The 25697-nt window shown below is 44.8% G+C and overlaps 1 protein-coding gene across 3 annotated transcripts in view; it reads right to left on the reverse strand.

The window, feature by feature from the left end:
* The window catches only part of LOC119159439 (chitin synthase chs-2), a 107173-nt gene that overhangs the window by 14894 nt on the left and 66582 nt on the right, over positions 1-25697 (reverse strand). For all 3 annotated transcript variants that reach the window (XM_075865238.1, XM_075865227.1, XM_037412195.2), the window contains exons 6-11: positions 14409-14493; positions 13381-13574; positions 11696-11775; positions 5251-5365; positions 1260-1627; positions 200-400 (exon numbers count right to left, since the gene is read on the reverse strand). In XM_075865238.1, coding sequence (XP_075721353.1) covers positions 200-400; positions 1260-1627; positions 5251-5365; positions 11696-11775; positions 13381-13574; positions 14409-14493 — 1043 coding nt within the window. The remainder of the gene's footprint in view (positions 1-199; positions 401-1259; positions 1628-5250; positions 5366-11695; positions 11776-13380; positions 13575-14408; positions 14494-25697) is intronic.

Raw genomic sequence — 25697 nt, forward strand, 5'->3', positions numbered from 1 at the left:
CCTCACATACTATCGAGGGTGAACGTATGCGAAATGTCGCTATGGGAAAAGCAGTTATCGATTGCAGCCCGGCATCGCAAAGCGCCGTAATATGCAGATAGATTTTCTTAACCACCAGTAAATAGAAAGAAGCGTTAGCGTACAAGAAATCAAATCCGCAAGATGGTGACACGTCGTTCCTTTTGTTGCTTGTACGCACCTTGGTCGTACTGAACAAAGTGCAGTGCTTCCGTGGCCTTGGTGGTGTAGGTACGGAGCACGTTGTTGGCCATCAGAGCCTCGCTGCGGAACAGCGAAAAGCAGCCCGGGCTGCACAGCACACATCCCAACACGTGCTCGGTGGCCTTCTGCAGCCAGTGGCCGATGGCGTACTCGAACTTCTGGTACCACACCATGGGACCTGCATGCGCCAGAGTTCCAAGGCATCTGCTTTACGTTCGTCTTATCGTACGTTGGAAAGAAAAATTGTCTACGCTATGCGTGTCAGTGTTCACCACTTCTCTTATGCGCGCCTTTTATGCACAGTGGGCCTCAATATGAGTTTGCAACGTGGTGGATGTGGTTGAAGCGTGCATATACTGTGACACTGGCAGTTTTTTCGCTTTTTTCTGGATATGTATAACTAAGCATTCTATTTAGTATGACTTGTTTTTCAGTAGCCTTGTGTATTCTGACTTACTGTATAACTTGTTCGTTTTTTTTTTTCGCTATGCTCCCTTTTTGTGCCCCTCCTGCTTGGTCTACGGATTGCAGTATGTAATAAATAAATAAATAAAAAATAAGTGTGAAATTGGTTCTTGAAAAATACGATCTAGTCAAAACAGTGCATACGTCACGGGTTGTTTTCAGCACATTTGCAATACAATGCACATTTGCAATACAATGACCCACGCACAATGACCACGCACAATGACCCACGCAACGACCCACGCACATTTGCAACACAATGACCCGAGACGTCCGGGTTACTGAAAGTGGGCTTCTTGTCGTGCATACTACTATTGTGGAAAATCCAACCTTGGCATATGTTGTGGTCAGTTGTGGCGATGGTTCATGAGAGGGAGCTACGCTCGCGTACGGGCTGGTAACTTATCAGATGTTTGAGGCGAGTAATAAATAAGACATCAAAAGTTGTCTTTTGTACGTGTTTCTGCACAGCATTCTCTGGCTATTTTCTCAAGAAGGAACCAAACCTAGGCCGTAGAAAAGCTCTTATAGACTGTCGCCGTTTGAGAAAGCAAAAAGAAAGAAGAACGCACCAGCTCCGACGGGGTGTATCCTCCCGCAAGCGGCACCGAGTCCCGGGTTGTTCTTCATGTGGTCGAGGAGGTAGAGCACGGCCTCCGGTCGGAAGCTGATGTCTCCGTCGAGGGCGAGGATGTAGGTGTTCTGCTTGCGCACCTCCTTGCTGTGTGGCTCAAGGTTGGACTGGGCGAGCTGGTGGCCCAGCAGGTAGTACATGTACATCACCTGCGACCAGCGCTTCTTGTTGCGGATGCGGCTGCGGTCCTTGAGGTGCACCACGAGCCTGTTGCGGCCCGGCATGGTCCAGACGAGCCGGCCACCGTACGGCGTGTCCAGCACGCGTGGAGGTTGCAGGCAGATGTCGTTGAGCCCGTACACGCTGCTGTTCTTGCGACCAGAGAGAGAGCGGGAATGATTGCGCTAGTTCGTCGTCGTCGTGCGTTTTGCTGCAGCTCAGCTCTGGCATAAAAATACGAGGGGCCAAACTCGCGAACTGTTTGTTTGCAAGAACCATTTGCCATTGGCGTGACGCCTTAGCTAATGGCATGCTCGGTAAGACTATTGCTTTCTCTTACGGACGATTCTAATGTAAGTGCAATGAGTGAATGAGGGGCGAATATCGGAGATAGGAAGATGCAATTGAATGAATGCAATGAGTGGTTGCTTGCTGGGCTAGTTGGTTCATTGCGATTCGTTTAATAGCGCAAAAAAAGGACCAAGACAGAGACATGGTTAAGAATGCTGTTTACACTCTGTGTGTGTTATTAACACTTCCTTTTTTTTTTCAATGTTATATCAGTGTAAGGAGACCAAACAAGGGTGGTATTGTGTAAAAGCTTACTACGTAGACTTTTTACAGAATACCCCTTAACCTTACAATACTAAACTGGACAGTCCACTCGCCGAACCTTTACAGAGTACTTCTTCAGATGTGAGCATATGGTTTACTACCACGTACTTGAGGGATGAAAGGTCAAACGGTACAGTAAACAGGGATAGAATGTAGCACATATGCTAGTCAAATAGGCTGGGCAAAACTGTCCGCTGACCAAAGATGTGTTTGTTCTCGGTAATCTGACTTTGTTGTTTTTTTCTTCTCAATATTTAAGAAATTTGTCGTTGCCTACTAAATAAACATCAATAACAACCAGTCATGATACCTGTTTTTTAATGACATTGCTTTTGTTGTTTTCCGTAGAAAATAAAATATCTGAAACATGCTAAAACGCTCGATACTGAAACACTTGTTATACCTGACCGCACTGGACCAAAGCATCGTTTGATATTGTGCGACTGTGGTCATACTTAGAATTTATAAAGTAATGCGCAAATATTAACGTTTAAAAAGAATTTGTATGTTACTATTATTTTACCTGGAATCTCGTTGGACCAAAAGAATTTTCGGAGTTGATTTTGCAATGAAGCTCCGAAACTTTCTCCTCGGACGTATTTCTATATAGGCTGCAGCACCGTTGTAGGAAGTTTTTCAGCACTAAGCGCAATTAGTGACACAAGAGGCATGACTTGTCCTCGAGTGCTTTACGCAAGAGCAACTATCTGTGGCAGTTGCGTTCCCTTTCTTTTCTCGGGGCTGCAGTGAGGGTGGGAGACGAAGCAATAAATACATCTTGAAAGAAGCTTTCTTTATGAGAGCTATCGGCTCTGGCATGCGTAGGCACACTCGCCATCAATTAGTGTCGAATTGCCGTAGCGTTGGACATACAGCAAGCAGACCCAGGTCAGCGGTGGTCTGGCGACCTGCAGCGCCATCTTGTCGTACTCACTTTGAAGGCACCTCATAGAAGCTTATGTTTATTACACAATTCGGAAAGTTAGTATCATTTTCTGAATTGTGTAGTAAAGGCTCCTAATGAAGGCTCGAATAAAATTTCTTTAAGTTACCCTGATGGCTCCGTTGTGCCAATTGATGAGCGATCAAATGTAATCAACTCTTAATTTTCATATTTCACAAATGAACCTGCGCTAAACGGCTCTGATCCGCCCCATCATTCCTTTCCCCAAATGCCTCCTATCACTTCTGAAGTAATAGTCATTGAAAAAATTAAGATCTACGGTGCCCCCAGACATGATGGTATTACATCCAAAATACTAAAAGGCACAAAGGTACTCTCTATTTATATATTACAAATGATTTTCATGCAGTCCCTCACGGAGAGTTTCCTACCGAATGATTGCAAAGTTAATGAGGTAGTACCGGTATACAAGTCTGGCAGCCGCTCGCATCTTTCCAACTATTAATTCATTTCGCTTAAAAGCATTACTTGCAAACTCTTGAACATATAATATACTCACAAATAGCATGCCACCTAAATAATAATTTCGTATTTTTTCACAATCAACATGGTTTTCAGCCTGGCTCATTGTGTAATACTGTGCTCTTTGAACCTGTTACTGAACTTCACTTAAACCTCGACTCCTCTTTTCAAATTGATGTCATTTATCTAGATTTTGCCAAAGCTCTTGATTGTGTTCCCCACCAGCGACTTTGGCAAAGCTTTCATGTCTACGACTGGATTCCACGTGTTATCATGTGTTTGCAGCTTTCTGACAAATCGCCTCCAGTACATCGTTGTGGAAAATCGTTGTTCATCCAACCGACGTGATTTCTGGAGTATACCACAAGAATTCGTCTTGGTCATCTGCTCTTTGTCATCTTCATGAACGACCTTCCAAATGGAATTTCATCTTCCATTCGACTTTTAGCAGATCACTGTATTCTTTATCGTCACATCACACACCACAGTGACCATGATATCTCCAAAGCGATTTGCATCTAATCGAAACGCGGTGTTGTAATTCATTAATGAAACTCAATATCTCGAAATGCAAAGTGATGCAAATATCCCACAAGTACTTTAACAGCGATTACACCTACTCCCTAAACTCGATAGCTTTGCCCTCCGTCGAATCATATTGTTATCTCGGTCTCACACTGAATACAAAGTTGACATGGTCTGATCACATCGCAAAACTAGCTCCCGATACTACTAAATTTTGGCAACGCGAGAGCTGGCGTATGGAACATTTACATGGAGTAAGCTTGAATATGCCTCAGCTATTTGGAACCCTCACCAAGCATACCTCATTAACGTTTTACAATCCACACAGAACCATGCGGCCACGTTTATCTCTTCCAGGTACAGCTATTACGAAAGAATCAGTGTAATAAAGTCATCCCTGGGACACGAGTCACTCTGATTGCGTCGTAAGATTACAAGGCTGCGCTTGTTCCATGTAGGCTTTATTACAACTTCCCGCAACTTCGTGGTAAACTCCTCGATCCCCCACACCGTACATCTCATTGTATTTTTAACTCTGCAGCATCCAGCGGTTGCATGGCTCAACGTCTTCTTTCGATCAATATTTTTTGCCGATCGTTATTGCAGAGTTGAATATATTGCCAGATGGTGTTGTCAGCGAGCGTAACCCCATTGTGTTTAAGCAGTTGCTCACTAATTGCCTCACGTTGTAATATCGATTGTGATTTTAGATTGTTCTCCCCGTTTTTGCATTTGAGCAAGTATTCCAGTTCTCCGAGATGTGTGTTCCGAATTTGTCACCTGAAAAGTTGCATGTCTAAATTTCTATGTTACCCGTGCGTATGTAATACCCAAACAGGGCCTCTAAGGGAAATAAATAATTGATGACGATGTTTATCGACACCATGATTAGTCATAACGGATATATTACCCCGTTAAGTGCAATAAATGTTCTAGTCTTGCTTACTCGAATACTGGTGATATGCTCGCCTTAAATGTGGTCGACCCTGTACATTAACGACATATTGAAATGGCGGCTGTAATGAAAATCTTTGATAAATGATTTCGACTTAGTTAATGCGAAAAGTGTCTAATTAGTGTTAGTTCCGTAATAGTGCCGCACTTTTTTTTATGGATATGCAAACCTATGCTACAGGAGGAAGCCATGTGCATTATTAACAGGTGTTTTCTTGGTCAAGTGACGAGGTATACTTGTTATGCTCACCAAGCGGCCTCGTTCACGGTGCCGATGAGAGTTTGAACGTATTCGTTGATGACCTGACATTTCCGCCCTGATGCGTCCAGGCAATCTCTGAAGGCGTCATCGAAAATGATGTGGGCTGAAACAAAAAGAACATGTTTGATCCCTCCGTTATATAAATCTGTAAAACACGAAGGTAAAAAAAAGCGTGTCCTCACAGAAATAGTTTATTGTTTACAGTTTATTGATATACGAGAGCTTGCACGATGTCTATTGATGTTTGACAGCTATAACACCGCTTAATGTGGATGCATCCACGTTAACCGTTAATCATATATCTCCAGCTTGACGACTAACATGTATCAATAATGATTAAACAAACCCTTGTGTTCGTAGATGAGTGCGGAGCCAGAGGAAGAGACGTGAAAGCCAGAATAACGCGACTGATTGGACGCCGAACTTGGGCTAGAATGTACGCTCTACTTGGGCTAAGGTCGCCCACTCGCGGCACCTTGGAGTTATTGGACGCCACGGCCCGACCAGAGGGAAACGTAGTGCGCGTTGTGTCTTGTCTGTTGGCCAGCCTTGGGGCGAAGCTCTTTATAGCGGCACCCATTCGTCCCTCGTAGCCATTGCAGTATGTAACGAGTATAACAGTTTGACCTCCAAGGTGGTGCCAGTGAGAGATACCTTCTGTGCGTTCTTGAACAATAAAAGTAGTGCTCAATGTACATGCCAATGACTGCTAATGGGGAATGAGAGACGGGAGCATTCGGCTTTTAGTTAACGCGCACGCTGCAATCCCCATTAGCAGCCATTGGCATGTACATTGAGCACTATCTGACAAGCAATGGTTTCTACGTTATACTCGCTGGGTGTAACCTCCTTAGTTTTAGAAAGGTTTAGTGAGCGTTGAGCCGCAGTGCTATGAATACAATGAACTAGTATATACCATGAATGAACTCGAGGTGGTTAAAGGTGGGAAGTAAATACGAAGCGCTAGCCATAAAAAAGTAAAAGCCGAATTCTCCCGTCTCTCATCGGCCATTAGCAGCCATTGGCATGTACATTGAGCACTATCTGACAGGAAAAGGTTGCTACGTTATACTCGCTGGGCGTAACCTCCTTGGTTTTAGAAAGGTTTAGCGAGCATTAGGCCGCAGTGCCCTGAATACAGTGAACTAGTATATACCATGAACTCAAGGTTGTTAAAGGTGGGAAGTAGACACGAAGCGCAAGCCGTAAGAAAGTGTGCGTGTGTCACCTCTCGTTTAGTCCTTGGAATGTCCGCTGGATGGCGGTGTTTCTGTGTGGGAAAATATGTTGAAAAAATGCGAGATGGTGGTACTTGGAGTGCTGAGTAGATGGACGAACGGACACACAGACAGATGCAGGGATAGACGCATGAACGGACGCAGGGGCGGATGCATGGACGAATGCAGGGACGGACGCACGAACAGACGCACGCACAGACGGGTGGATGGACGCATGGACGGTCACACAGACGGACGCATGGACGGACGGAAGCAAAAACGAATGGACGGAAGAATTCTTTGCCCCACTCTCCATCATTTACTCCGTGGATATGCTGCCATTTTTTTTTTTCTGAAAATTCAAGTCGCGCCGTTGTCGCCTTCACCTGAAGGTTACCATGACTACTGTTTAGTTTTAACTGGCCGGTAAATGTATAGTTTTAACTAGTTCGCCATTCGCCCCAAAGAAACAGTATACGCCACCTGTGCCACGATGGTTCGCATTGTCTGAGGCGCCCTGGCACGACAAGAAGGGGGGGGGGGGGGGGGATTCCCCTTGCTATGCGCTGAACGATACACGCCGGTCTCCGTACGAAGGAAAGAGTGCGGGAAACGTGCATTTGGGTTGGCAGGTCTTGTCGACGAACCCTATAATTTTTTTCTCCCCGATAGTCTGCGTCCTCAGACAGCTTCATTTTGTCTTTGAGCCGCATATAGTTCGTTGGCCTTCGACTTCTGAGAAATTTTCTCGTCTTCAGTGTTTGCTAGTTGGGGAGGATTGCATATAGCTGGCTTCTTGCCCGTCGCACGCATTTCAATTCTATGCCCGCGTAGCCGGCATGTTGCACTCGGCTTTAGAAATAATGGGAAATCCTCATTACGGATTTCCAATCGAATTGCGGGTTTGGCGCGTAGAACTTCATTTTGTCCTTCTTTAGCTTCACGGGGCTGTTCAAGGGGGCGTATAGCCAGTTCTCTCCAGGTAGGGGTCGGGAGTGGGTTCAATAACTCTTTCTGTACGTTCCTGAATGCGTTTTTAAGCGTGCGTATACGCCATCATCATCATTAGTCTAACTATACGCTCAATGCAAAACGAAGGCCTCTCTCACGTTTTACCAATTAACCTGGTCCTGTGCTTTCTGCTGCCATGCTATTTATGTAAACTTCGTAATCACGTATGCCCACCTAATTTCCTCTCACCCACTCAGGCGTGCACGTATACACATATTTACCAGAAAAAATTCGAGGGGCCCCTGCTACGTCAGTGGTTTGAGTTTATTCAACCACGTGGCAGCTGAGTACAGTATACACGCACGTGGTTTGGCGCGGAGGGAAACAAGCCACATTGCGCAGCCTCACGCGTCCCTTCACGCAAATCATAACAAAATCATGAAAATACGAAATTAGAGGCAGCTGGAAGCGACAATCCAAAAAAAAAACGTTTATGTAGTTCATGACAGCAAATAATAAAATAAGAACTTCGAAATAAATAATAAAACTATTCATAAAGCTATTGATAAAGGAAGATACTAAAACACCATCTCAAAAATCGCCGAACATTTATGAACACTGCAGTCAGCAAATCCGATGTAACTTATCAGCTTTAGACAATAACTCACAGCCTCAATCGTTAATATTTACGTGCTAATTTTACTTGGAAAACGGGGATCTAATGTTTTTGGTTCATAAGAAGTAGGAGGACGTGATAGATTTCAAGTTTCTGTGTACCGTCTCTGTTACAAATTACCCAAAATGATGGTGTTAATTTGTCTCGAAGTAAACCTTTGCCAATCAAGGTAGTATAATATTTCAACCTTTTACAATTAGCTTGAAAGACGTCCAGCTGAAGTCTTCCTAGAGTGCTTCTCCGCTGTGGCTTTTTGGTCGTGGCAAAATTTTTTTTTCGGTTTTTCTCCGAGCCACTATTGTTTCCACAAAAACATGCATGTAGCGGAGAATACGCGTTTTTATTTTTGTCAAGAGCGGAGCGGCAGCAGTCACGCCGGCCTAAAACAAGTTTCTAGAGCGTCTACTAGACGTATTGACAGAGCTGGAAAAATTCGCTCGTGGCAGAGCATCTGATGGTCCAAAGGGACCAAAGAAAGATCAGTGACGTACGAAACACGTCATTGCAGGGGCGGAATCGAATAGCGGGTGCGTGCGTCGAGAACTCGCTCCGACTGAGCAGTACAGTGAACATTGCCATCAGAGCGGCAGACATCGCGCAAAAGCGGCGCACGTAAAATAAACTCGATTTCTCGCGTCCTGCTGCCGCTCATCGCCGCCACTCAGTCGCCCGTATATGAAACAGGCTTTTTGTCAGCCTTATCAGCCGCATGTTTGCCTGTAATTTAGAAGCCGCGCTGTTTTCATTAGTTTTATTTAGTCTATTGATATGTGGAGCGTAACGTCACAAAACCACCATATGATAATGCGAGACGCCGTATTGGAGGGCTCCGGAAATTTCGACTACCTGGGGATCTTTAACGTGCACCCAAACTTGAGCGCACGGGCCTACAGCATTTCTGCCTCCATCGGAAATGCAGCCGCCACAGCTGGGATTTGATCCTGTGACCATTAGGTCAGCAGCCGAGTACCTTAGCCAGTAGACCACCGCGGCGGGGCTTATTTAGTCTATTGACTACCACCAAACACTTTTTTAAATAGGTGATGACTAATAGATGTTGTAAAAAGAAAAAAAGTATAAATATTCAACACTCCTCCCCTTTTCTCAGTCTCCCTGTGTAATTTCGAGTTTTTTTTTTATATTGTGGCACTTACCAGCTTGTTAATCGCACTTCTTGATTTTGGCTGAGTTTTGAGCTAGCGAACCCCACGTTTGATGAAAAAACAAATCTGCTAATATCTTACATACCGAAACTACGATATGCCGGGTGCCTCAAAAAATGTGTTCTTAATTCTCAAAAATTAAAGAAGAACGACATTTGCTCGACGTTTCCAGAATTACTTCGTCTGTATATATAGTCGCAGGCGTCTTAAGATGGCTAAAGACATCATTTGGGACTATAATTAAACATTTACAATAAAATTAATTTTTTAAATTAGTGGAGTGAGGCATTTATTTATTTATTTATTTATTTAGTTATTTATTTATTTGTCAGGGTTCATAGTACTTTTCAGAGGGTGGAGGACAATACACAACAATAGAAAACAAAGTACACAAACCACATAAAGATACAGCAACTGATTGAGGCTCAAAAATTAATACTACTAACAACTTAATAAAACATCATGCAAAACCAGTGATGAACAACATTTTTATTTTTTTTTTGACGGTAAAGGCAATAGGAAAAAGGTTACTTGTTGAATAAAACATAAAAGGGGGTAATTTGGTAATGATTGTTTCAAGGACATTCTGAAAATAAATCGAGTCAGTGATGCTTGTTAACGATGTAGGAAGGGAATACCAATCATTACAAGTCCTTGAGAGAAATGATTGGGCATGTGATTTTGTATATTGATGGTAACTAGGGCCTTTTGTTGGTGTCGAATGGTCACATTGTCAAATGATGTCTAATGGGAGAATTAAAGTTCTTCGCGAGAAGAACAAATCGCAGCTTTGGTATTTCGAAAAAGCGAGCTTTAGTAGTGATTTTGCGAGGTACTGAAATTCAACCAAATTTAGTGGCGGAGCCAAGACCAAAATGCGGAAGAGCGCAATTGCAATATTCTTCTGAGACGTTTAGAATGAGTGAACGTTGTTATATGAACCAATAAACAAGTTAGCTATGTGGGCCACGCTTGCTATTATAGCACGCATCGTGTACGTGCATTAACGAACGTGGAAGAACTAAACCCATATGATCGCTTTCTTGAACAGTGACGTCACTCTAGTCGTCTCTTGTTGCGCTTATCGGTGCCTCAGTTTTTACTTTGCCGTTAAAATTGTTCTTATTTCATAACGCCACGAGAACTGAGCCCACTTTTGCATCTCATGGCATCGGTGGGTTGTTCGCATGAACAAGTTCAGTTCCTCTATGTAACATAACTGCCCAACTACACTAATTAAAAAGTTAATTAGTTTACCTTTATTAGTTGTTTTCCCCATTGACGTTTTATCCATCCTAGGACGCCTGTGGCTGCAGAAGAAGTGATTCTGAAGGCATCGAGCAAATGTCGCGTTAACCTGATTATTTTGAGAATTTCAGACACAGTCAATAAAACTTCAGCCTAGTTATATGTATAATGAAATTTAAGGTGAAAACTTAAGCGCGAACCAAAACGGACCACAAAGAATGGAAGAGGCAAGACACAATTCTATAACATTAGGCGTGCACCACACTGAGGTCAACAGTACTGGCCATCTTTGGTTCTCTCATGTTCTGCACCTAAATTGCTATTCATTGAAACGGCATACACCGCTCTGCAAAATCATTCACTTTCGCCCATGGCACATAACTGAACGGTTGCGGTTGTCCGCATGCGCGAGTTATGTGTTCATACATTCGCGTTCAGCATGATTTGCAACATGGCAGCGCGATGCCTCAAAGATCACCCATGGCTTCAACCAGCCTTTATTTTCACAATTGTGCTCTGTTCTTAACTTAGAGACAATTCCAAACAAGCAAATTTCTTCCATTTGTGGACATCAGGGCAATACAAAGGGCCTCATTAGGGGGGAAAATATCGATTTTTCTGTTATTAGTGGAACACTTTCACAATTCCGAAATCTCCGTGATTGCCGCCTTGAAAAACGCTCGGTGACTTAGAAAACGTGCAAAAAAGAAAATGGGGGTGGTGACGCCACCTTAGAATTCCTACACCAAACGACACGATCACATGTATTTTGATGGCACTATAGGGCCTATACTAAACGGTAAGAACGGAGTACACTGAGAGGGCCGCAGACTTGATATGCCAAGTTTCACGAAATTTCATTGAGCAAATGTTGCCAAAATACGACAAATACACTTTGGAATTCGTGACGTGACGCTCGGAGATTACAGCGCAAAACTTGGAACCGGGCTTTGTCCGCGATTTTCTCCTCTAATAATTAACTAAGTTAACAACATTAAGGTTGTCAAGAGCACTATTCATCAATATAAGCAGATTAATCGTTTCGCTTCATAGTGTCCCTTTAAAGACATTTCAGCTCGCGAGGCCAGGCGCTCTCGTGCTAGTACTATTGTTATAGAGCACCGCTGTATACAAGCATGGAAAAAAAAAAGCGGCGCCCACTGATTGTTGGGACTCACTTTCGAAGACGTAGTACAGCTTGTCCTTTATGCCGGAGTGTAGCCTCGACAGTCGGCGTGCGCTCTGGTCGTAGTCCATCCTGCGATACGACGACGGGTGAAAAAGAGAGAGGGAAAAGACTGTTACTGAGCTCAGGGCACGGGGCACGCCAAGGGCTCCCTCAATGGCCCGAGAGCCGTGGTCAGGTGTAGCCGCGGCAAAAAGGCCTTCCGGCTTATGCACCTGTTCCACGTTGTTTAACAGCCGTAGGCACCATCGACATACTGAGGCGCTTGTAGCGACATAGCAGTGCGTGCGCTCCGCCCAGCTCAAAGCTCACCGTCACCCTCTATGATCACGTGACAACTGGCAAAGTCGCTGCAAAGCCGCTGCGCCGTGCTCGGAGTCAGTTTTGCAGCTGATGCACCAGTTCTCCCGTGATCACAGAGCGGTGACCTGACTACGTCCACTGCAGGACAAAGGCCGCTCCCATGTTCCGCCAGGCAACTCGGTCCTGTGCTTGCTGCTGACACTTTATACCCGCAAACTTCCTAATCTCATCTGCGCGCATAACTTTGTCTCCCCCTAACCCGCTTGCCTTCTCTAAGAATCCAGTCAGCTACCCTTAATGACCAGCGGTTATCCTGCCTACGGGCCCGGCCCATGTCCATTTCTTCTTGATTTCAACTAAGATATCCTTAACCCCCGTTTGTTCGCTTATCCACTCTGCTCTGTTCTTGTCTCTTAAGGTTACACCTGTAATTGCCCTTTCCATCGCTCGCCTCGTCGTCCTGAATTTAAGCCGCGCAATTCCCAACCAGATTAAAAAAATAAGATTATCCGCGTGATGTAGGAATTGCATTAAGAGGCCTGGGGTGTGGCCTCACTGGTAACCACCACTGGTAACGCACTCCATCACCAGAGAAGTATTCGCCACCCTGGTGCAGTATCTGGCCACTACATCCCACACGGATGCGACTCAGTCCCCTGTGGCTGCGAAGCAACTGACCACGTGGCGGCGGTGAGTGATGCAGCAAAGGGTGCTAAGATTATCTGGGTCCGGACAGGCTGACATTGCAACCTGAACTTGGCAACACTAAAACCTTATTTAGTGAGGCAAGCCTAGCTGTGCTATTCGACGAGCTAGAGGGTGTTAAATGGGATTTAATATGGCTCAAAGAGCTTAGGAGGACAGATGATGCCTATACAGAATGGGCACGTCCTTCGCTATCATGGCTTGGCTGGCAGAAGAGAACTGGGGCTGGGGTTCCTTATCCACAGAAATATAGCTGGTGACAGAGTAATACCATAGCAATAATGAAAGGCTGGTAGGTGTCGTAATTAAACTTAGTAAGAGATACAAGATGAAGGCGGTACAGGCCTACGCGCCTACATCCATAATGTTGCATTTCAACCATTGCACCCCTTAACTTGTTCTGGTCTTGGGTAATTCGTAGTTATTGACATGAAAGTTGCGGTTTGTGGCCGCCTGAAGATATGTGGGCTGCCAATTTTCCCTGTTTTCCAATTCGCATGAACATATATAAAGTGAAAAGGGAGAGTTTCTCTGTATACAAAAAACTTGGTTGGAACTAATTTACACTAAGTTTTCTAATGACACGTATTATTGAAACGGACACGTTCAAGAGCACGAACAGCTCTTTCTTGCGAAACTTCTAGTTTATTCAAATATGACTAGCCTTACCTTAGCACGGATTTCAAGAGCTGAAGCATCTCATCCTTGGTTTCGTGCCACATGGTCGCGCACGCGTAGATCCTCGTGACGTCATCCCCCTCCTCCACATCTTCCCTGGACGACGGCTTGGCGGTACGGAAGCTGGCCTCGATGGCCTCTCGGAAACTCTCCGTGTTCACGTGATCATTCCTGCTTGTCTGATCCTGTCGGACGGGCTTGTGTTGTCGTCACAAAGCGTGGCTACGAGTTTACAAGCCACTATGTGCACATAGCAATACAGATTGGTCCGACTGAGAATGCACACTGTGAGCAAAAGTGACAATTAATTGCAGGCTCCCCACGAACCTCGTCGATTTTTATCAATCGCAATTGAAATTTTTATCAATCGCAAGCTCACGACGGGTATATCAGTAGTCTGTAAACCAAGCACACTTTTACGTGAAGCTTGGATTCAAGACGGGTTGATAAGACTGTAGAAGCCTCGGTAATATAGTTGGCAAGCAAGTGACGTTTCAAGTTAGACACTATTTCGTCAGACAGACTTGCCCCGACGAAAAACGATCCGTTTATCTAGAATTTGTCTCTCTCTCTATCTCTCTCGCGAACTTTAAGGTTCCCATCTAGAGAGAATTAAGAATTGCAGTCAAAATTACCCAAAGTTGCTTCAGTGTTTTGTCTCCTTCCTTAACTTTTATTTTTCATTTGTGTGTATATCCGTGTATCTCGGCTAGGTGTCAGGCTAGTTTATTATAAAAGTTAATTTATTTGTTGAGCCATCATCACATAGACATCGTGCTTTTCGTGTTATTCAATTACCATAATTATGTTGTTTGCAGTCACGTCTTAGCTGATAAGTAAATTTTTGTTTGTTGTTAAGTGAAATGGGGATTCTTGCACACTTTCGAAGGTACACTAAAGAAAGTAACGAACTGGGGAGCACAGCATTTCAATTTATCTCTGCTGTTATGTTTTTTTTTTGTTTTTTTTGCTTCATAAAACTTCTCGCTAAAGACAAGCTTATAGTGCAGAAACGTCACCATTTCATGTCGACGGAGCCTCCGGACGTTGAGGGCTACGGACTGTTCCAATAAGACACTTGCATACGTGGGCCGTGCAAAGAGACTGCAGTGGTTAAAAGAAATGGATCATAATTAGTTTGCGTTGCATATTGCTACCAATTAAAAATTAAGTGAGTCTCAACGGCAGAAATGTTCAGGCCGTAAAGTGAGTGACTGTAACTATATAACCTTTTGTAGCTTTGTTGCTTTCGGACAGTCTTCACAATATATTTTTATACACGAGGAAAACTGTCCTCAAGTGACACACACACACACACACACACACACACACACACACACACACACACACACACACACACACACACACACACACACACACACACACACACACACACACACACACACACACACACACACACACACACACACACACACACACACACACACACACACACACACACACACACACACACACACACACACACACACACACACACACACACACACACACACACACACACACACACACACACACACACACACACACACACACACACACACACACACACACACACACACACACACACACACACACACACACACACACACACACACACACACACACACACACACACACACACACACACACACACACACACACACACACACACACATTTAAAAAACATTTCTACTCTACCATGTAAACTACGAAAAATTGCAAAAAGAAGTGACTGCATAGTGATGACGCCATCGTGAACTATTCGCACGATCTCGTTATTACGTCATAGACAGTCAGAGCATTTGATAGAGCCCGTAGACGAGATTATTCTATTCTCGCATCCGCGCTTATATCAAGCTGGTATAATCTTGACCAACTATCAGCGTGGACAGCTTAGGGACTGCGTGTTTCATTATTTTACAGCTGATTTACGAGGCTCTGGCGGCAAACACGCCAGGAGAATAGGCCGGATGCCATCGTATGTAGCCTATCGTCCCATTTACACCCCAGTCCCACACAGACGATGAAAAATTCTTACCTGTACATTTATTTATTGGTAGAAATGAATTACACGTTACGTTCAAAGGGAGCCACAGGTATAACAATGCAAGATTCAAAAACATTTATTAGGCTAACGTGGCTAAAATTTGTGAAAAAGATGCTTTGAAAACGGTGACGTCACTCTGACGTTTTCTATGCACTTTAGTGCACACCCGATGCCGGCTTATCTTCAAGTCTCTAATTGACTCACTGCAACAGCGTAGTCATTTGCTGACATTGAAAGTTCGTCGGACGAAATAGCTGCGTAATCGACTATCTGTGACTAACGGCACAGAAAGAGTGAAGCTCACTGTAAAAATGATCTTATTCAACGATATGAGCAAGGAAATTAACATATACAAACAATATGCAGAGAAAAAAGTCGATAGATCCCTCGTACCTTGGGAATTGTTATGCGAAGCACGCGGATGGAAGGTGACCGTTCTATATTTTTTATTGGGCGATACATTATAAAGTAGAGTGTGGAGTGAAGAAAAAATGTCTACGTGGTTTTTGTTTTGTTTGTCAGTTACGTCACAAAACGCTGCATTTTCGATGGAGGTGAAAATGCTGTAGGCTCGTATGCTCAGATTTGGGTGCATGTTAAAGAACCCGAGGTGGTCATAGTTTCCGGAGTCTTCTACTAAGGCATCTCTCATAATCATATGGTGGTTTTCGCACGTTATACTCCACATATCAATCAATTACTTCTAAAACGGCGCTTCACTAGGTCAAATTAGAAATTTTGCTTAGACACTGGAAGTTGTTGTGTGCCCAATGAAAAGCTTTGCACCACTAATTTTTTTAATTGGCTCATTACGAGCCTTGAAAGAATGATGCGAGGATGGAGGCTAGAAATCTTTTCCAGTAGTCCAGTGTAGACTTCGCAAGACAAATTATTTCCTAGCCCTCTTTGGTATCGGAGCAAATTGAAGGTGAAAGATCGCATCACGCAGTCGCATCAACACGTCAGGCGCACGCAAGCTTACATTCGCATGACATGCCCGTGCCAAGTCGTGCACGCGGGTGGCGTTGTGCCGTGTCGACGTTCTCTGTGTTGTATACTGCCCATTTCTGTGGGATGGATCTCTCTATGCGCGCACGTTTGGAAAAGTTGGCAAGGATCATGCTTCCTTACCACGGTACACAGCGTCGCACCGCTGGAACTGCTCTAAGGGATGATGCACCAAGAACACGTCAAGCGCTGTGAATGCTGGCACCGGCACGATGCGTGAACGGCGAGATGCAAACGAAATCGAGGCAGCTTAGTCTCGCATATTGCTCGACGCGAAGTTAAAATGAATAACGCGCACGGATTCCGTTTGTATGTTTTAGGATTTCTGTCTACCTTCATACTTATATTCAGGTAACAGATTGCTCAAATTACACCCGTAATCTCAAATAATTCTCGCTGTGCCACGTGCTTCTTTGACGTACGTAGGACAATTCCATGTTGTATACGTCACATCCACCATGTTGGGGCGCGCGCCCGAGATATGAAGGTCAAGCGGCGTTCAGTCTGACCTTTTACCTCTTTCGGGGTGCATAGCATTGCACAGGTTGGTATATGAGATTGTGTACGTCCAGTGCATGCAGACCAAGTTAATACGAGGCAAGAAGACCCTTCTAACCTATTAGCGCTATCGTTATTCGTTCCTGTGTTGCCGTTCTCAACCATGCCGAAAAGACAGAGACGCAGGCAGGCGTGTTTATTTGACGGTGGAAACTTAACTCACCATGCCGAACTAGAAAAGGAGAGACTATTCTGCAAACCCAGATGGAGAAAAATTACATGGCTATGCTAAACTATTGGCGCCTTTGTACCATCATGAACTAAAGCATTTTTGTTTGTTGTCCTGTCGTAGACACAGATTTCACACTTATGTCATCGAAAATTGGAATTTGTAAAAGTTCATTGTGTCTATATTTACGATATTTGTGGCGTAAAACAGTGTTCTGCCTGCTTGTTTTTGGCGCATAATGCCTGGTTCTTTTAGTGCCCATAAATCGACTTCCAGTTATAAGCGCTCGTCTATTCGTTGAAAAGTGGTCTTTCTTAAAATAGAGCACACTTCGTACATTGCACCTGCAAACGTATTTTGAGAAGTCACTCATCTGTTCAAAACGGTCAAAACAAAGCGAAATGAAGCTGCAGGTAAGAAAGTGGTCGATAAGCCGAATGAAGTGCTTCATAATGATGGATGTCACTTTTGAGTCATGATTGAAATAGACGAGCGTTACTGGCCGATATAGGCACTACGTCTTCGCTCGACCGGAGATCTGGCCACAGCAACAAACTCAAGGGCAAGAGTATTGATAGCAGTAAAATAGGTACGCTTTGCACAAAGAAAAGTTCGATGGTCGGCAAGGAGCTCTCCCGAATGACTAATAAATTTAAATGAGGGACAGTCAAGAAACACTGATAGAGCTTTTCTTATCGTCCGGCATTTTGCACGCCTTGAAATGTATGTACAGGCGTGCGTGGACATCGTGATTGCGGCTGCAAATAGAACGACAGTGACTGTGAAGTTCGGCAGAAGCACTTCGCTGAAGGGCTCGGCAGACACTCGAGGGGTCAAACATCGCTTTTCAAGTTTTACTGTCGCTAAATTAGTAGTGTTGTCCCCCTGTAGGCCGTAGCTCCTGAATCAGACAGTGATATAGAGCTGCTCTTTTTTGTGGGTGTTAACTCTTGCGCAAGTGCGAAATACAGCGACATACGCGTTGTGGCAGGATCGTTGCTGCTCTTTGAACGATAACGACAATCGCTGACCGATAGTGAAAGAGTCGTTTACTGTACCTCAGACACAGTTTTTTTTTCTTTTTTCAGTGTAAGTCCTGTATCAAAGGTTACGTTGATAATCGTATCACGTAGCAACTCAAGGAGCTACTCGCGCGACTAAGAAGTTTTGATTCTAAGCTACGTGTGCACCATGACGGTACGGTATTTCTGTGCTTACCGTACCGCATAAACGGGCACTAATAAAACACTGCCGCGTGAAACAGCGTCCACAGCACCTTCGACTCCTCGACAACCGCACGAAGGCTTCCACGTTTCGCGCGCTGTCCTTGAACGCAGGTCCGCGTGCCAACTGGCAGGGCTTCATCTCTCACGCTATCCGCCGTCGGACTGAGCCGGACCGTACGCAGATTGCTCCTGCCCAGCGATACGACTACTGTCTCGACGCTTTCCAGCGCTTGATCTCTGTGCTGTACACTCTTATCGCAGGGGAAAAAAAAATCTGCTTGATGTAAAGGCGTAAAAAAGCGTGTGTTTAACTCCTATTACCTGCGGAGGTGCACAAAGTACCCACACAAAACATGTGAATCCAACGGGAAGTTAATCCACGTAAATCACAGGGGTAATTATCTGCTTCTTCAATTGTAGTGTGAAATATATGACTATTTAAAAAAGAAACTGAAGTGCAAGAAGAAAAAAAAAACACTCTTTCCGTCAGTCAGATGTGAAACCACAACCTGCGAATAGCAAGGTGGTTTTTAGTTTGCCCACTTCGATTCCTGCCAGTTTATGTCATAATTATTATAATACGGCTAAAGAAGAACAACAAACTATAGCCCATATGCTCCTCCGTGGCTTAATTCCATGTCTTTTCTAACAAGGAAACGGGTCCTCGGGAAAAAATTGCCCTCCCTTGGCTACGTCATGTGCTAAAGCTTCGTGCGAAGCCCAGGAAAAAAAAATAGGGCTTACGTTTCAGACGATGGCGGAGTTTCTTGCAGGCTAGGGGGAAGCAGAGGGTGCGGTAGCTTCACAGCAGGAGCACGTTTGCGATTGCGGTGCAGAGGAGCTACGCTCACGACTAAGTTAGTAATAGAACCATATGCAACGTCCGGACATTTATACCGCTACACTCGATAGATCCGGTTTGAATAACGCGTGTTATCCAGTTTCGGTTTCGCTTTTGTTGATACTAGTGTTACCTGTTGCTTTGGTCCATCGCAAATCGATATATGCACTGTATATTTTCGAAAATTTTTGGTGTGTTAAAAAGAAGCGATACTCGAGTGCTGTGAACTCAACGACTTGGCGATGCATTTGTGTTAATTAGCTTGATTCGGCAGTGGAGACCTCCACCGTATTGCACATTTTAAGGATTGCGGTAGTTTCTGAGAAACCAAATGCATGGGCGATATTCATTACTAACGACTATCGATGCCTGTTAAATATACGCAGTAATATATGATGAAGCACGGATTGGACAAGAAGTATTAAAACTAATACACATACGTTCTCACTCACTGCTCACATAGCGCTACGAGTTTCTCGCAAACGCCGTCAAATGGCTAGCTCCATATCTAAGAACGCATAGGAAAGTCAAGGGAGCCGAGATCTGCGGAATAATAGTTATATTAAAAGTTATATCAATGATAATTGCAGGCTCAGTCGCGGCAGTTGACTAACGCGTCGTCTGGCGGAAGCCTACTGTCATGACCCTTCTGGCAGGTGGCGGAAACTCCCTATACTTCCCATGTATTCGCTCTCGGCAGCGCCGCTTGTGCCACTGGCGGTTGCCGGACATCCTACTAGAAATAAATCACGAACAGAAAATTTCTTTAATGTCGTCACTGGTGGCTGTTCGAAATAGAGGGAAAGGACGAAAAAATTGAGAGGGGCAGGGTTGCCGCAGAAGCCCTTCTTTCCCACTTCGCATACAAGCGGAGTGTGCTCGTGCCTTCCTTCAAGTCTTCTGGCCGCTTGGGCGATGCGACCATTCCCGATTTTTTTTTTTCTTCGTGCTTTTCGAAGACGCGAAAGTTGAGCTGACCGATTTCTCAGTAAGACAAAACTCGATAGGCAGAAATAAAGTGAACTTTTTTTCGTTGCACTTTTCACACAAAAATACAGCCATACACGTAGCGTGAGAGTGTCAATCTATGAAAGCAGCTTTAACATACGGACATAAGAAGCAAATGTTGAACCCAGAATGTCCGAACCAATCCGAAAGTTACAACGATCGCGGGTAAGACACGTTGTACTTGACTCAATCACGTTTGTTATGACGGCGCGCATAGTTTTCCAGGACTTGAGTACCTAACGAGACTCAAGTTCAGAAGCACGGATAGGCTAGAAGTGATCAGAAGTTTTTCGAGAAAGAACGTCGCTGGAAACAATGTTTCAGTAAGTTGACTTGTCTTCGTCAGGGCAACAGCGTTGCCTTGAGGAAGAGAAGTTCACTTGTCAAAACGTTGTCTCCATTGACATTCACTGTAATATTTTTTTAGAAGAATTTAGTCCATCACGTGTACTTGAGTGAGACTATTAGAAGTAAAGACTCACAAAATTTCAAACCACCGCTACGAAAATTTTACGAGCCGGAAGCAGCCTATAATTATACTTGACATCATTTGAACTACAAGCCAAAAGTAAAAGAAACTAGAACTATATAGCCGAGCAAACTCAGATTCAAGCATTTCAATAAACGCATTTTCCCGACAGGAGCTTGGCTGCCATCTTTACCATTCAGTCGAGCGACACTGCACTTCTGTGAGTCCAGTGAGGCTTGCAGAGAACTGGGTTCACTCATACGTACTCATGCAAAATCAATACCTGCTCAAATAGTGGGTCCAATTTCTTGTGCTGACCCGTTACGTTTAGCAAACGCCGAGAAACCTTTGCGGAACAAGAAATCACCGAGTTAGCACAACGCAGAGCCGCGAAAAACATGTGTTGCCTGCTGAAAACATGTGTTCCCCGAGCGCTCTTTTCCTCTCTGTATTTCTTTCTTCGTGTCGTAGCGCTGCACTTTCAAAATGAGTGCCTGATTAAGCCACAGAAAAACGTACATAAAGAGTGGGCATGCCCGCAGGGCCCTGCGGCTGAGCTATTGCGCTGCTTTCGGCGCCACGAGTGGCTGGTCAGACCCGTTAATATCTTCAGAATAAACAAAGTAATTTTTTTTTCTTTTTGATGATGGGATTTGAATTCCTACCCCCCTGCTCCGACAGCGAGTGTCTTTACCACTACGCTACACACCCATGGTTCCACAAACGGAATACACGTGCGGTACATCTAAACCACATGAATGTGCACCCTTTGTGCAAAACAAACGCAGAAAGGCAAAACTTTCTAGTCAGACTTTAGCGATTTTCGAGGTAAAGCATTAAACGTCATTAGCGGGACACGATGTAGAGTAGATATGAAAAAAATTGCACAAGTCAATAAAATTTATTCTTTGCAAAAATTTTTCTTTGCAAAAATTTGATGCCAAACTTGGGTTTAAATTGTCCTCCTGAGGCGGCAAGTTACGTGTCTTAACAAAGGGGTAAAAGTGAGCATGAGTATACGCCATCCAGCAGTTGGTCAGACCCTTTCTTGCTCGGCCGCGAAAAGGCTTCAGTGGCCACTCTTTGTACGGTATATTTCTCGACGATTAAGCTATCTTCGACGAATGCATGGTTTACTTGTTCAGCGTAGCTCACTGCGGCTTCCGTTTTCTGCCCGCCACAACTTGCTTCTTTTATCTCTCCCGTAGTTGACATGCCAACCCAGGGAAATAACTGAACTTCTATAGTGTCGCTGAACGAAGGGCCAGGAGGAGCGGAGGCAAGCGCTTCGGACGCAATTAAATCACTTCCCGCGCTTCGCCTCATTTGAAGCTCACAAGATGAGAAATAAGAAAGGACATATAAGCAAAAAAGAGGTTCTTTACAGGGACATCGGTTTTTTTTTATTTGTAAAAACACGTGACAGCCAATAAATACGAACATCCACATCAACCTCACTCCGTTCAACCGGATCATCGGATGCCGGGTAACTGCTACGAGCGTGCATGTTTCTCTAAATCGAAACTAGCGGCGAGTTTCCGGGGCCTGCTGCTAGCACGTCTTTGTATTACTAATATATTCACTCATTGCAGGGCTGCGGACAATCGGCAAGCTAGATGCCTATTGTGCAGCTTGACATACTGGTCTAATATCTGTTTCTTTATTCAGAAGCGTAAAGGCGCACTCAAATCGATACTTGGCAGTATTTAAAGGACAACCGTCACGAATTTTAATATTTAGGGATCGTTGCTCTAAATAATAACTGATGTTCGGAGGATCCTAAAACGAGTACAGTGGTATCTTGGGTGCATCGCGTAGGTTTTTAATACGACTTCATTAAAAATACACTTTTGGTTTTGATACTGAGAGGATGGCTTTTGCGTGACGTGTCATGACAGTGTGACGTCATGGGAAGACATCAGTGTTCCATGTATACTAGCGGCAGGTCTGCCATGTGCGTGCTTGTGTGGTACACGTTAACAACGATGAGTGCATTGCCACCATCGACCCCGATTTCTGGGACTGCATGCAGGACGCAAAGTTCGCAAACTCAGTGGAACTGTGATGACCTGCCAATAGTCAGACTTACCCATTGCGATTGTAGGCTCGTGTGCTCAAATTTGGGTGCACGTTAAAGAACCCCAGGTGGTCGAAATTTCCGGAGCCCTCCACTACGGCGTCTCTCATAATCATATGGTGGTTTTGGGACGTTAAACCCTACATATCAATCAATCAATCATTACCCATTGCGGTAAGTCTGACTTACTGAAGGTGGGGGCATATTAAATCAGAAGCATTTCTTAGCGAACTTCGGCGATTTTGAGCGTACCTATTTATCTATCTATCTAGCCGTCTACGACTTTTAGCTCTCCTGGCCGTTTCGATGATTGTATCGATACCAAACTTGGTATGGCATAACATGACTGTATGAAGAACATATTTGACTAGTCATAACATCAAAACCATGACATGTATGTCATGAATGTCATGACTTACATTTCATGGTCCTGCAGCTCTTGCGGTGGTTTCGTTCACATGGCATGTTGCAAAACTGGTATAGTTTGGCATGATTGCATGGCGAACACAAGCGACAGACCCTAACATGAAAATTATGAAATGCGTGTCGTGTAACTACATCACTACATGCCACGCTCATGATGCGCTCGCGGCCGTTTCGCTAGCGTCAAAAAAATGGCAGCATATCCACGGAGGGAATAATGGAGAGTGGGGCGAAGCATTCGTCCGTCCATTCGTTCTTGCTTCCGTCCGTCCTTGCGTCCGTCTGTGTGACCGTCCGTGCGTCCATCCGCCCGACTGTGCGTGCGTCTGTTCGTGCGTCCGTCCCTGCGTTCGTCCATGCATCCGCCCCTGCATCCGTTCATGCGTTCATCTATGCATCTGTCTGTGTGTCCGTTCGTCCATCTATTCAACACTCCAAGTACCACCATCTCGCCTCTTTTCATCCCTTTCTTGTCAGATAGTGCTCAATGTACATGCCAATGTTTGGTAATGGGGATTGAGAGACAGGAGCATTCAGCTTTTAGGTAACGCGCACGCCGCGAACTTTTTATTGTTCAACAAAGTACAGGAGAAATCTCCCACTGGCACCACCTTGCAGGTCAAAATGTAACACTTGTTACACACTACGACTACGACTACGAGGGACGAACGAGTGCCGCTTTAAGGAGCTTCGCCCCTAATACCGAATTTGGTATTACAGTACGTGAATGGATGACGAAGGTATGTGACTGGTGCAAACATAATAATCACGAGATGCGTGTCATGAAACAACATGACTACATGCCACGCTCATGATTCGCTGGCGGCCGTTTCGCTAGCTTCACCTATACCAAACTTGGTATTACGGGACGTAAATGAATGACAAAGGTATGATACTGGTTCAAACATGATAAACGTGATATGCATGTCATGTAAAAACATGACTACATGCTACGCTCATGATGCGCTCGCGGCCGTTTACCAAATTCGGTATTACTTCACGCGTACGGATGACATAGGCAAATGACACGTCCAAACATGATAATCACGACATGCGTGTCATGTAACAACATGACTACACGCCACACTCATGATGCGCTCGCAGCAGTTTCGCTAGCTTCATATATGCCAAATTTGGTAGTACGTGACGCCAGTGAATGACGAAGGTATGTGACTGGTGCAAACATGATAATCCTGAGATGCGTGTCATGTGAGAACATGACTACATGCCACAGTTAAGGTGCCAATGCATTTGACGTGACGCCGTGCGCGTACTCGCCGGCGTTCATTTCGTCGCGTCATGCCGGCGTTGCCACGCCAGACACCGGTCCTGGTGCGTGCCGCGCTGCGTCCGGCATCCCTCCGTCACTAAAAGAGGGAGACGCAGTGTTGTCTGGGTAATGCGTAGGGGCAAAATGCTGCATGTCGCATTTCGCGCCGGTTGCCGTTGTACCGCGCCGACAGACGCTGCTCGCGTCTGGCGCCATGACTATAGAGTGCTCGCGCTTTGCTAACGTAGCGTCGCTGTGCCTAGCGTGCGCGCGCGTCAACGCTACGTTGGAGTATAATGGGCCCATCATGATGTAATGTGGCTGTTTTTTGCTGTCTCCACATATACCAAATTTGGCGTTAAGAGACGTCAATGGATGACGAAATATATGACTGGCGCAAACATGATAATCCTGACACGCGTGTCATGTAAGAACATGACAACATACCACGCTCATAGCGTGCTCGCAGCCGTTTCGATAGCTCCACATATACTAAATTTGGTATCGCGTGACGTGAATAGATGACGAAGGCAAACGACACATCCAAACATGATAACCATGACAAGGAAGTCATGTACGGCATCATTTACCTCCACCTCGTAACGTTGTGCTGATTTTAAAGTGACATATCAACATTTTTCATTCGTGCTTCGCATATCATCAATTCCCACAGTACGTGGGATCTGCCTTTTTTTTTTTTTTGCGATGTCTTATAATCGTGTCCACACACCTTTGATATAGACAGACGGCAATAAATATAGAAATAGAAACTTAATCTCGTATGGTGTCATTCCTTGTCTTCCATATACCTTATGCGTGAACTAAAAAAAATCACAGCATATCCATAGAGTGCATGATGATGAGTCGGGCGAAACGTCCGTCCGTCCGTCCGTCCGTCCGTCCGTCCGTCCGTCCGTCCGTCCGTCCGTCCATCTGTCTATCTAGAGAACACTCCAAATACCGCCATCTTGCATCATTTCATCATATATTTAGCGTATAGAACTATATACCGCCATTCAGCGGAGATTCGAAGGACCAATGGAGAGGTGGCACTCGTGCACTTTCTTACGGCCTGGGCTTCGTGCCTACTTCCAACCTTTCACCGCCTCTAGTTCATGGCTATAGTCCACTCTATACTAGTTCACTATATCCATGGCACTGTGGCCCAACCCTCGCTAAAACTTGCTAAAACCAAGGAGGTTACGCCCAGTG

Source organism: Rhipicephalus microplus, chromosome 1 (genome assembly GCF_043290135.1).
Source record: "Rhipicephalus microplus isolate Deutch F79 chromosome 1, USDA_Rmic, whole genome shotgun sequence".
Lineage (NCBI taxonomy): Eukaryota > Metazoa > Arthropoda > Arachnida > Ixodida > Ixodidae > Rhipicephalus > Rhipicephalus microplus.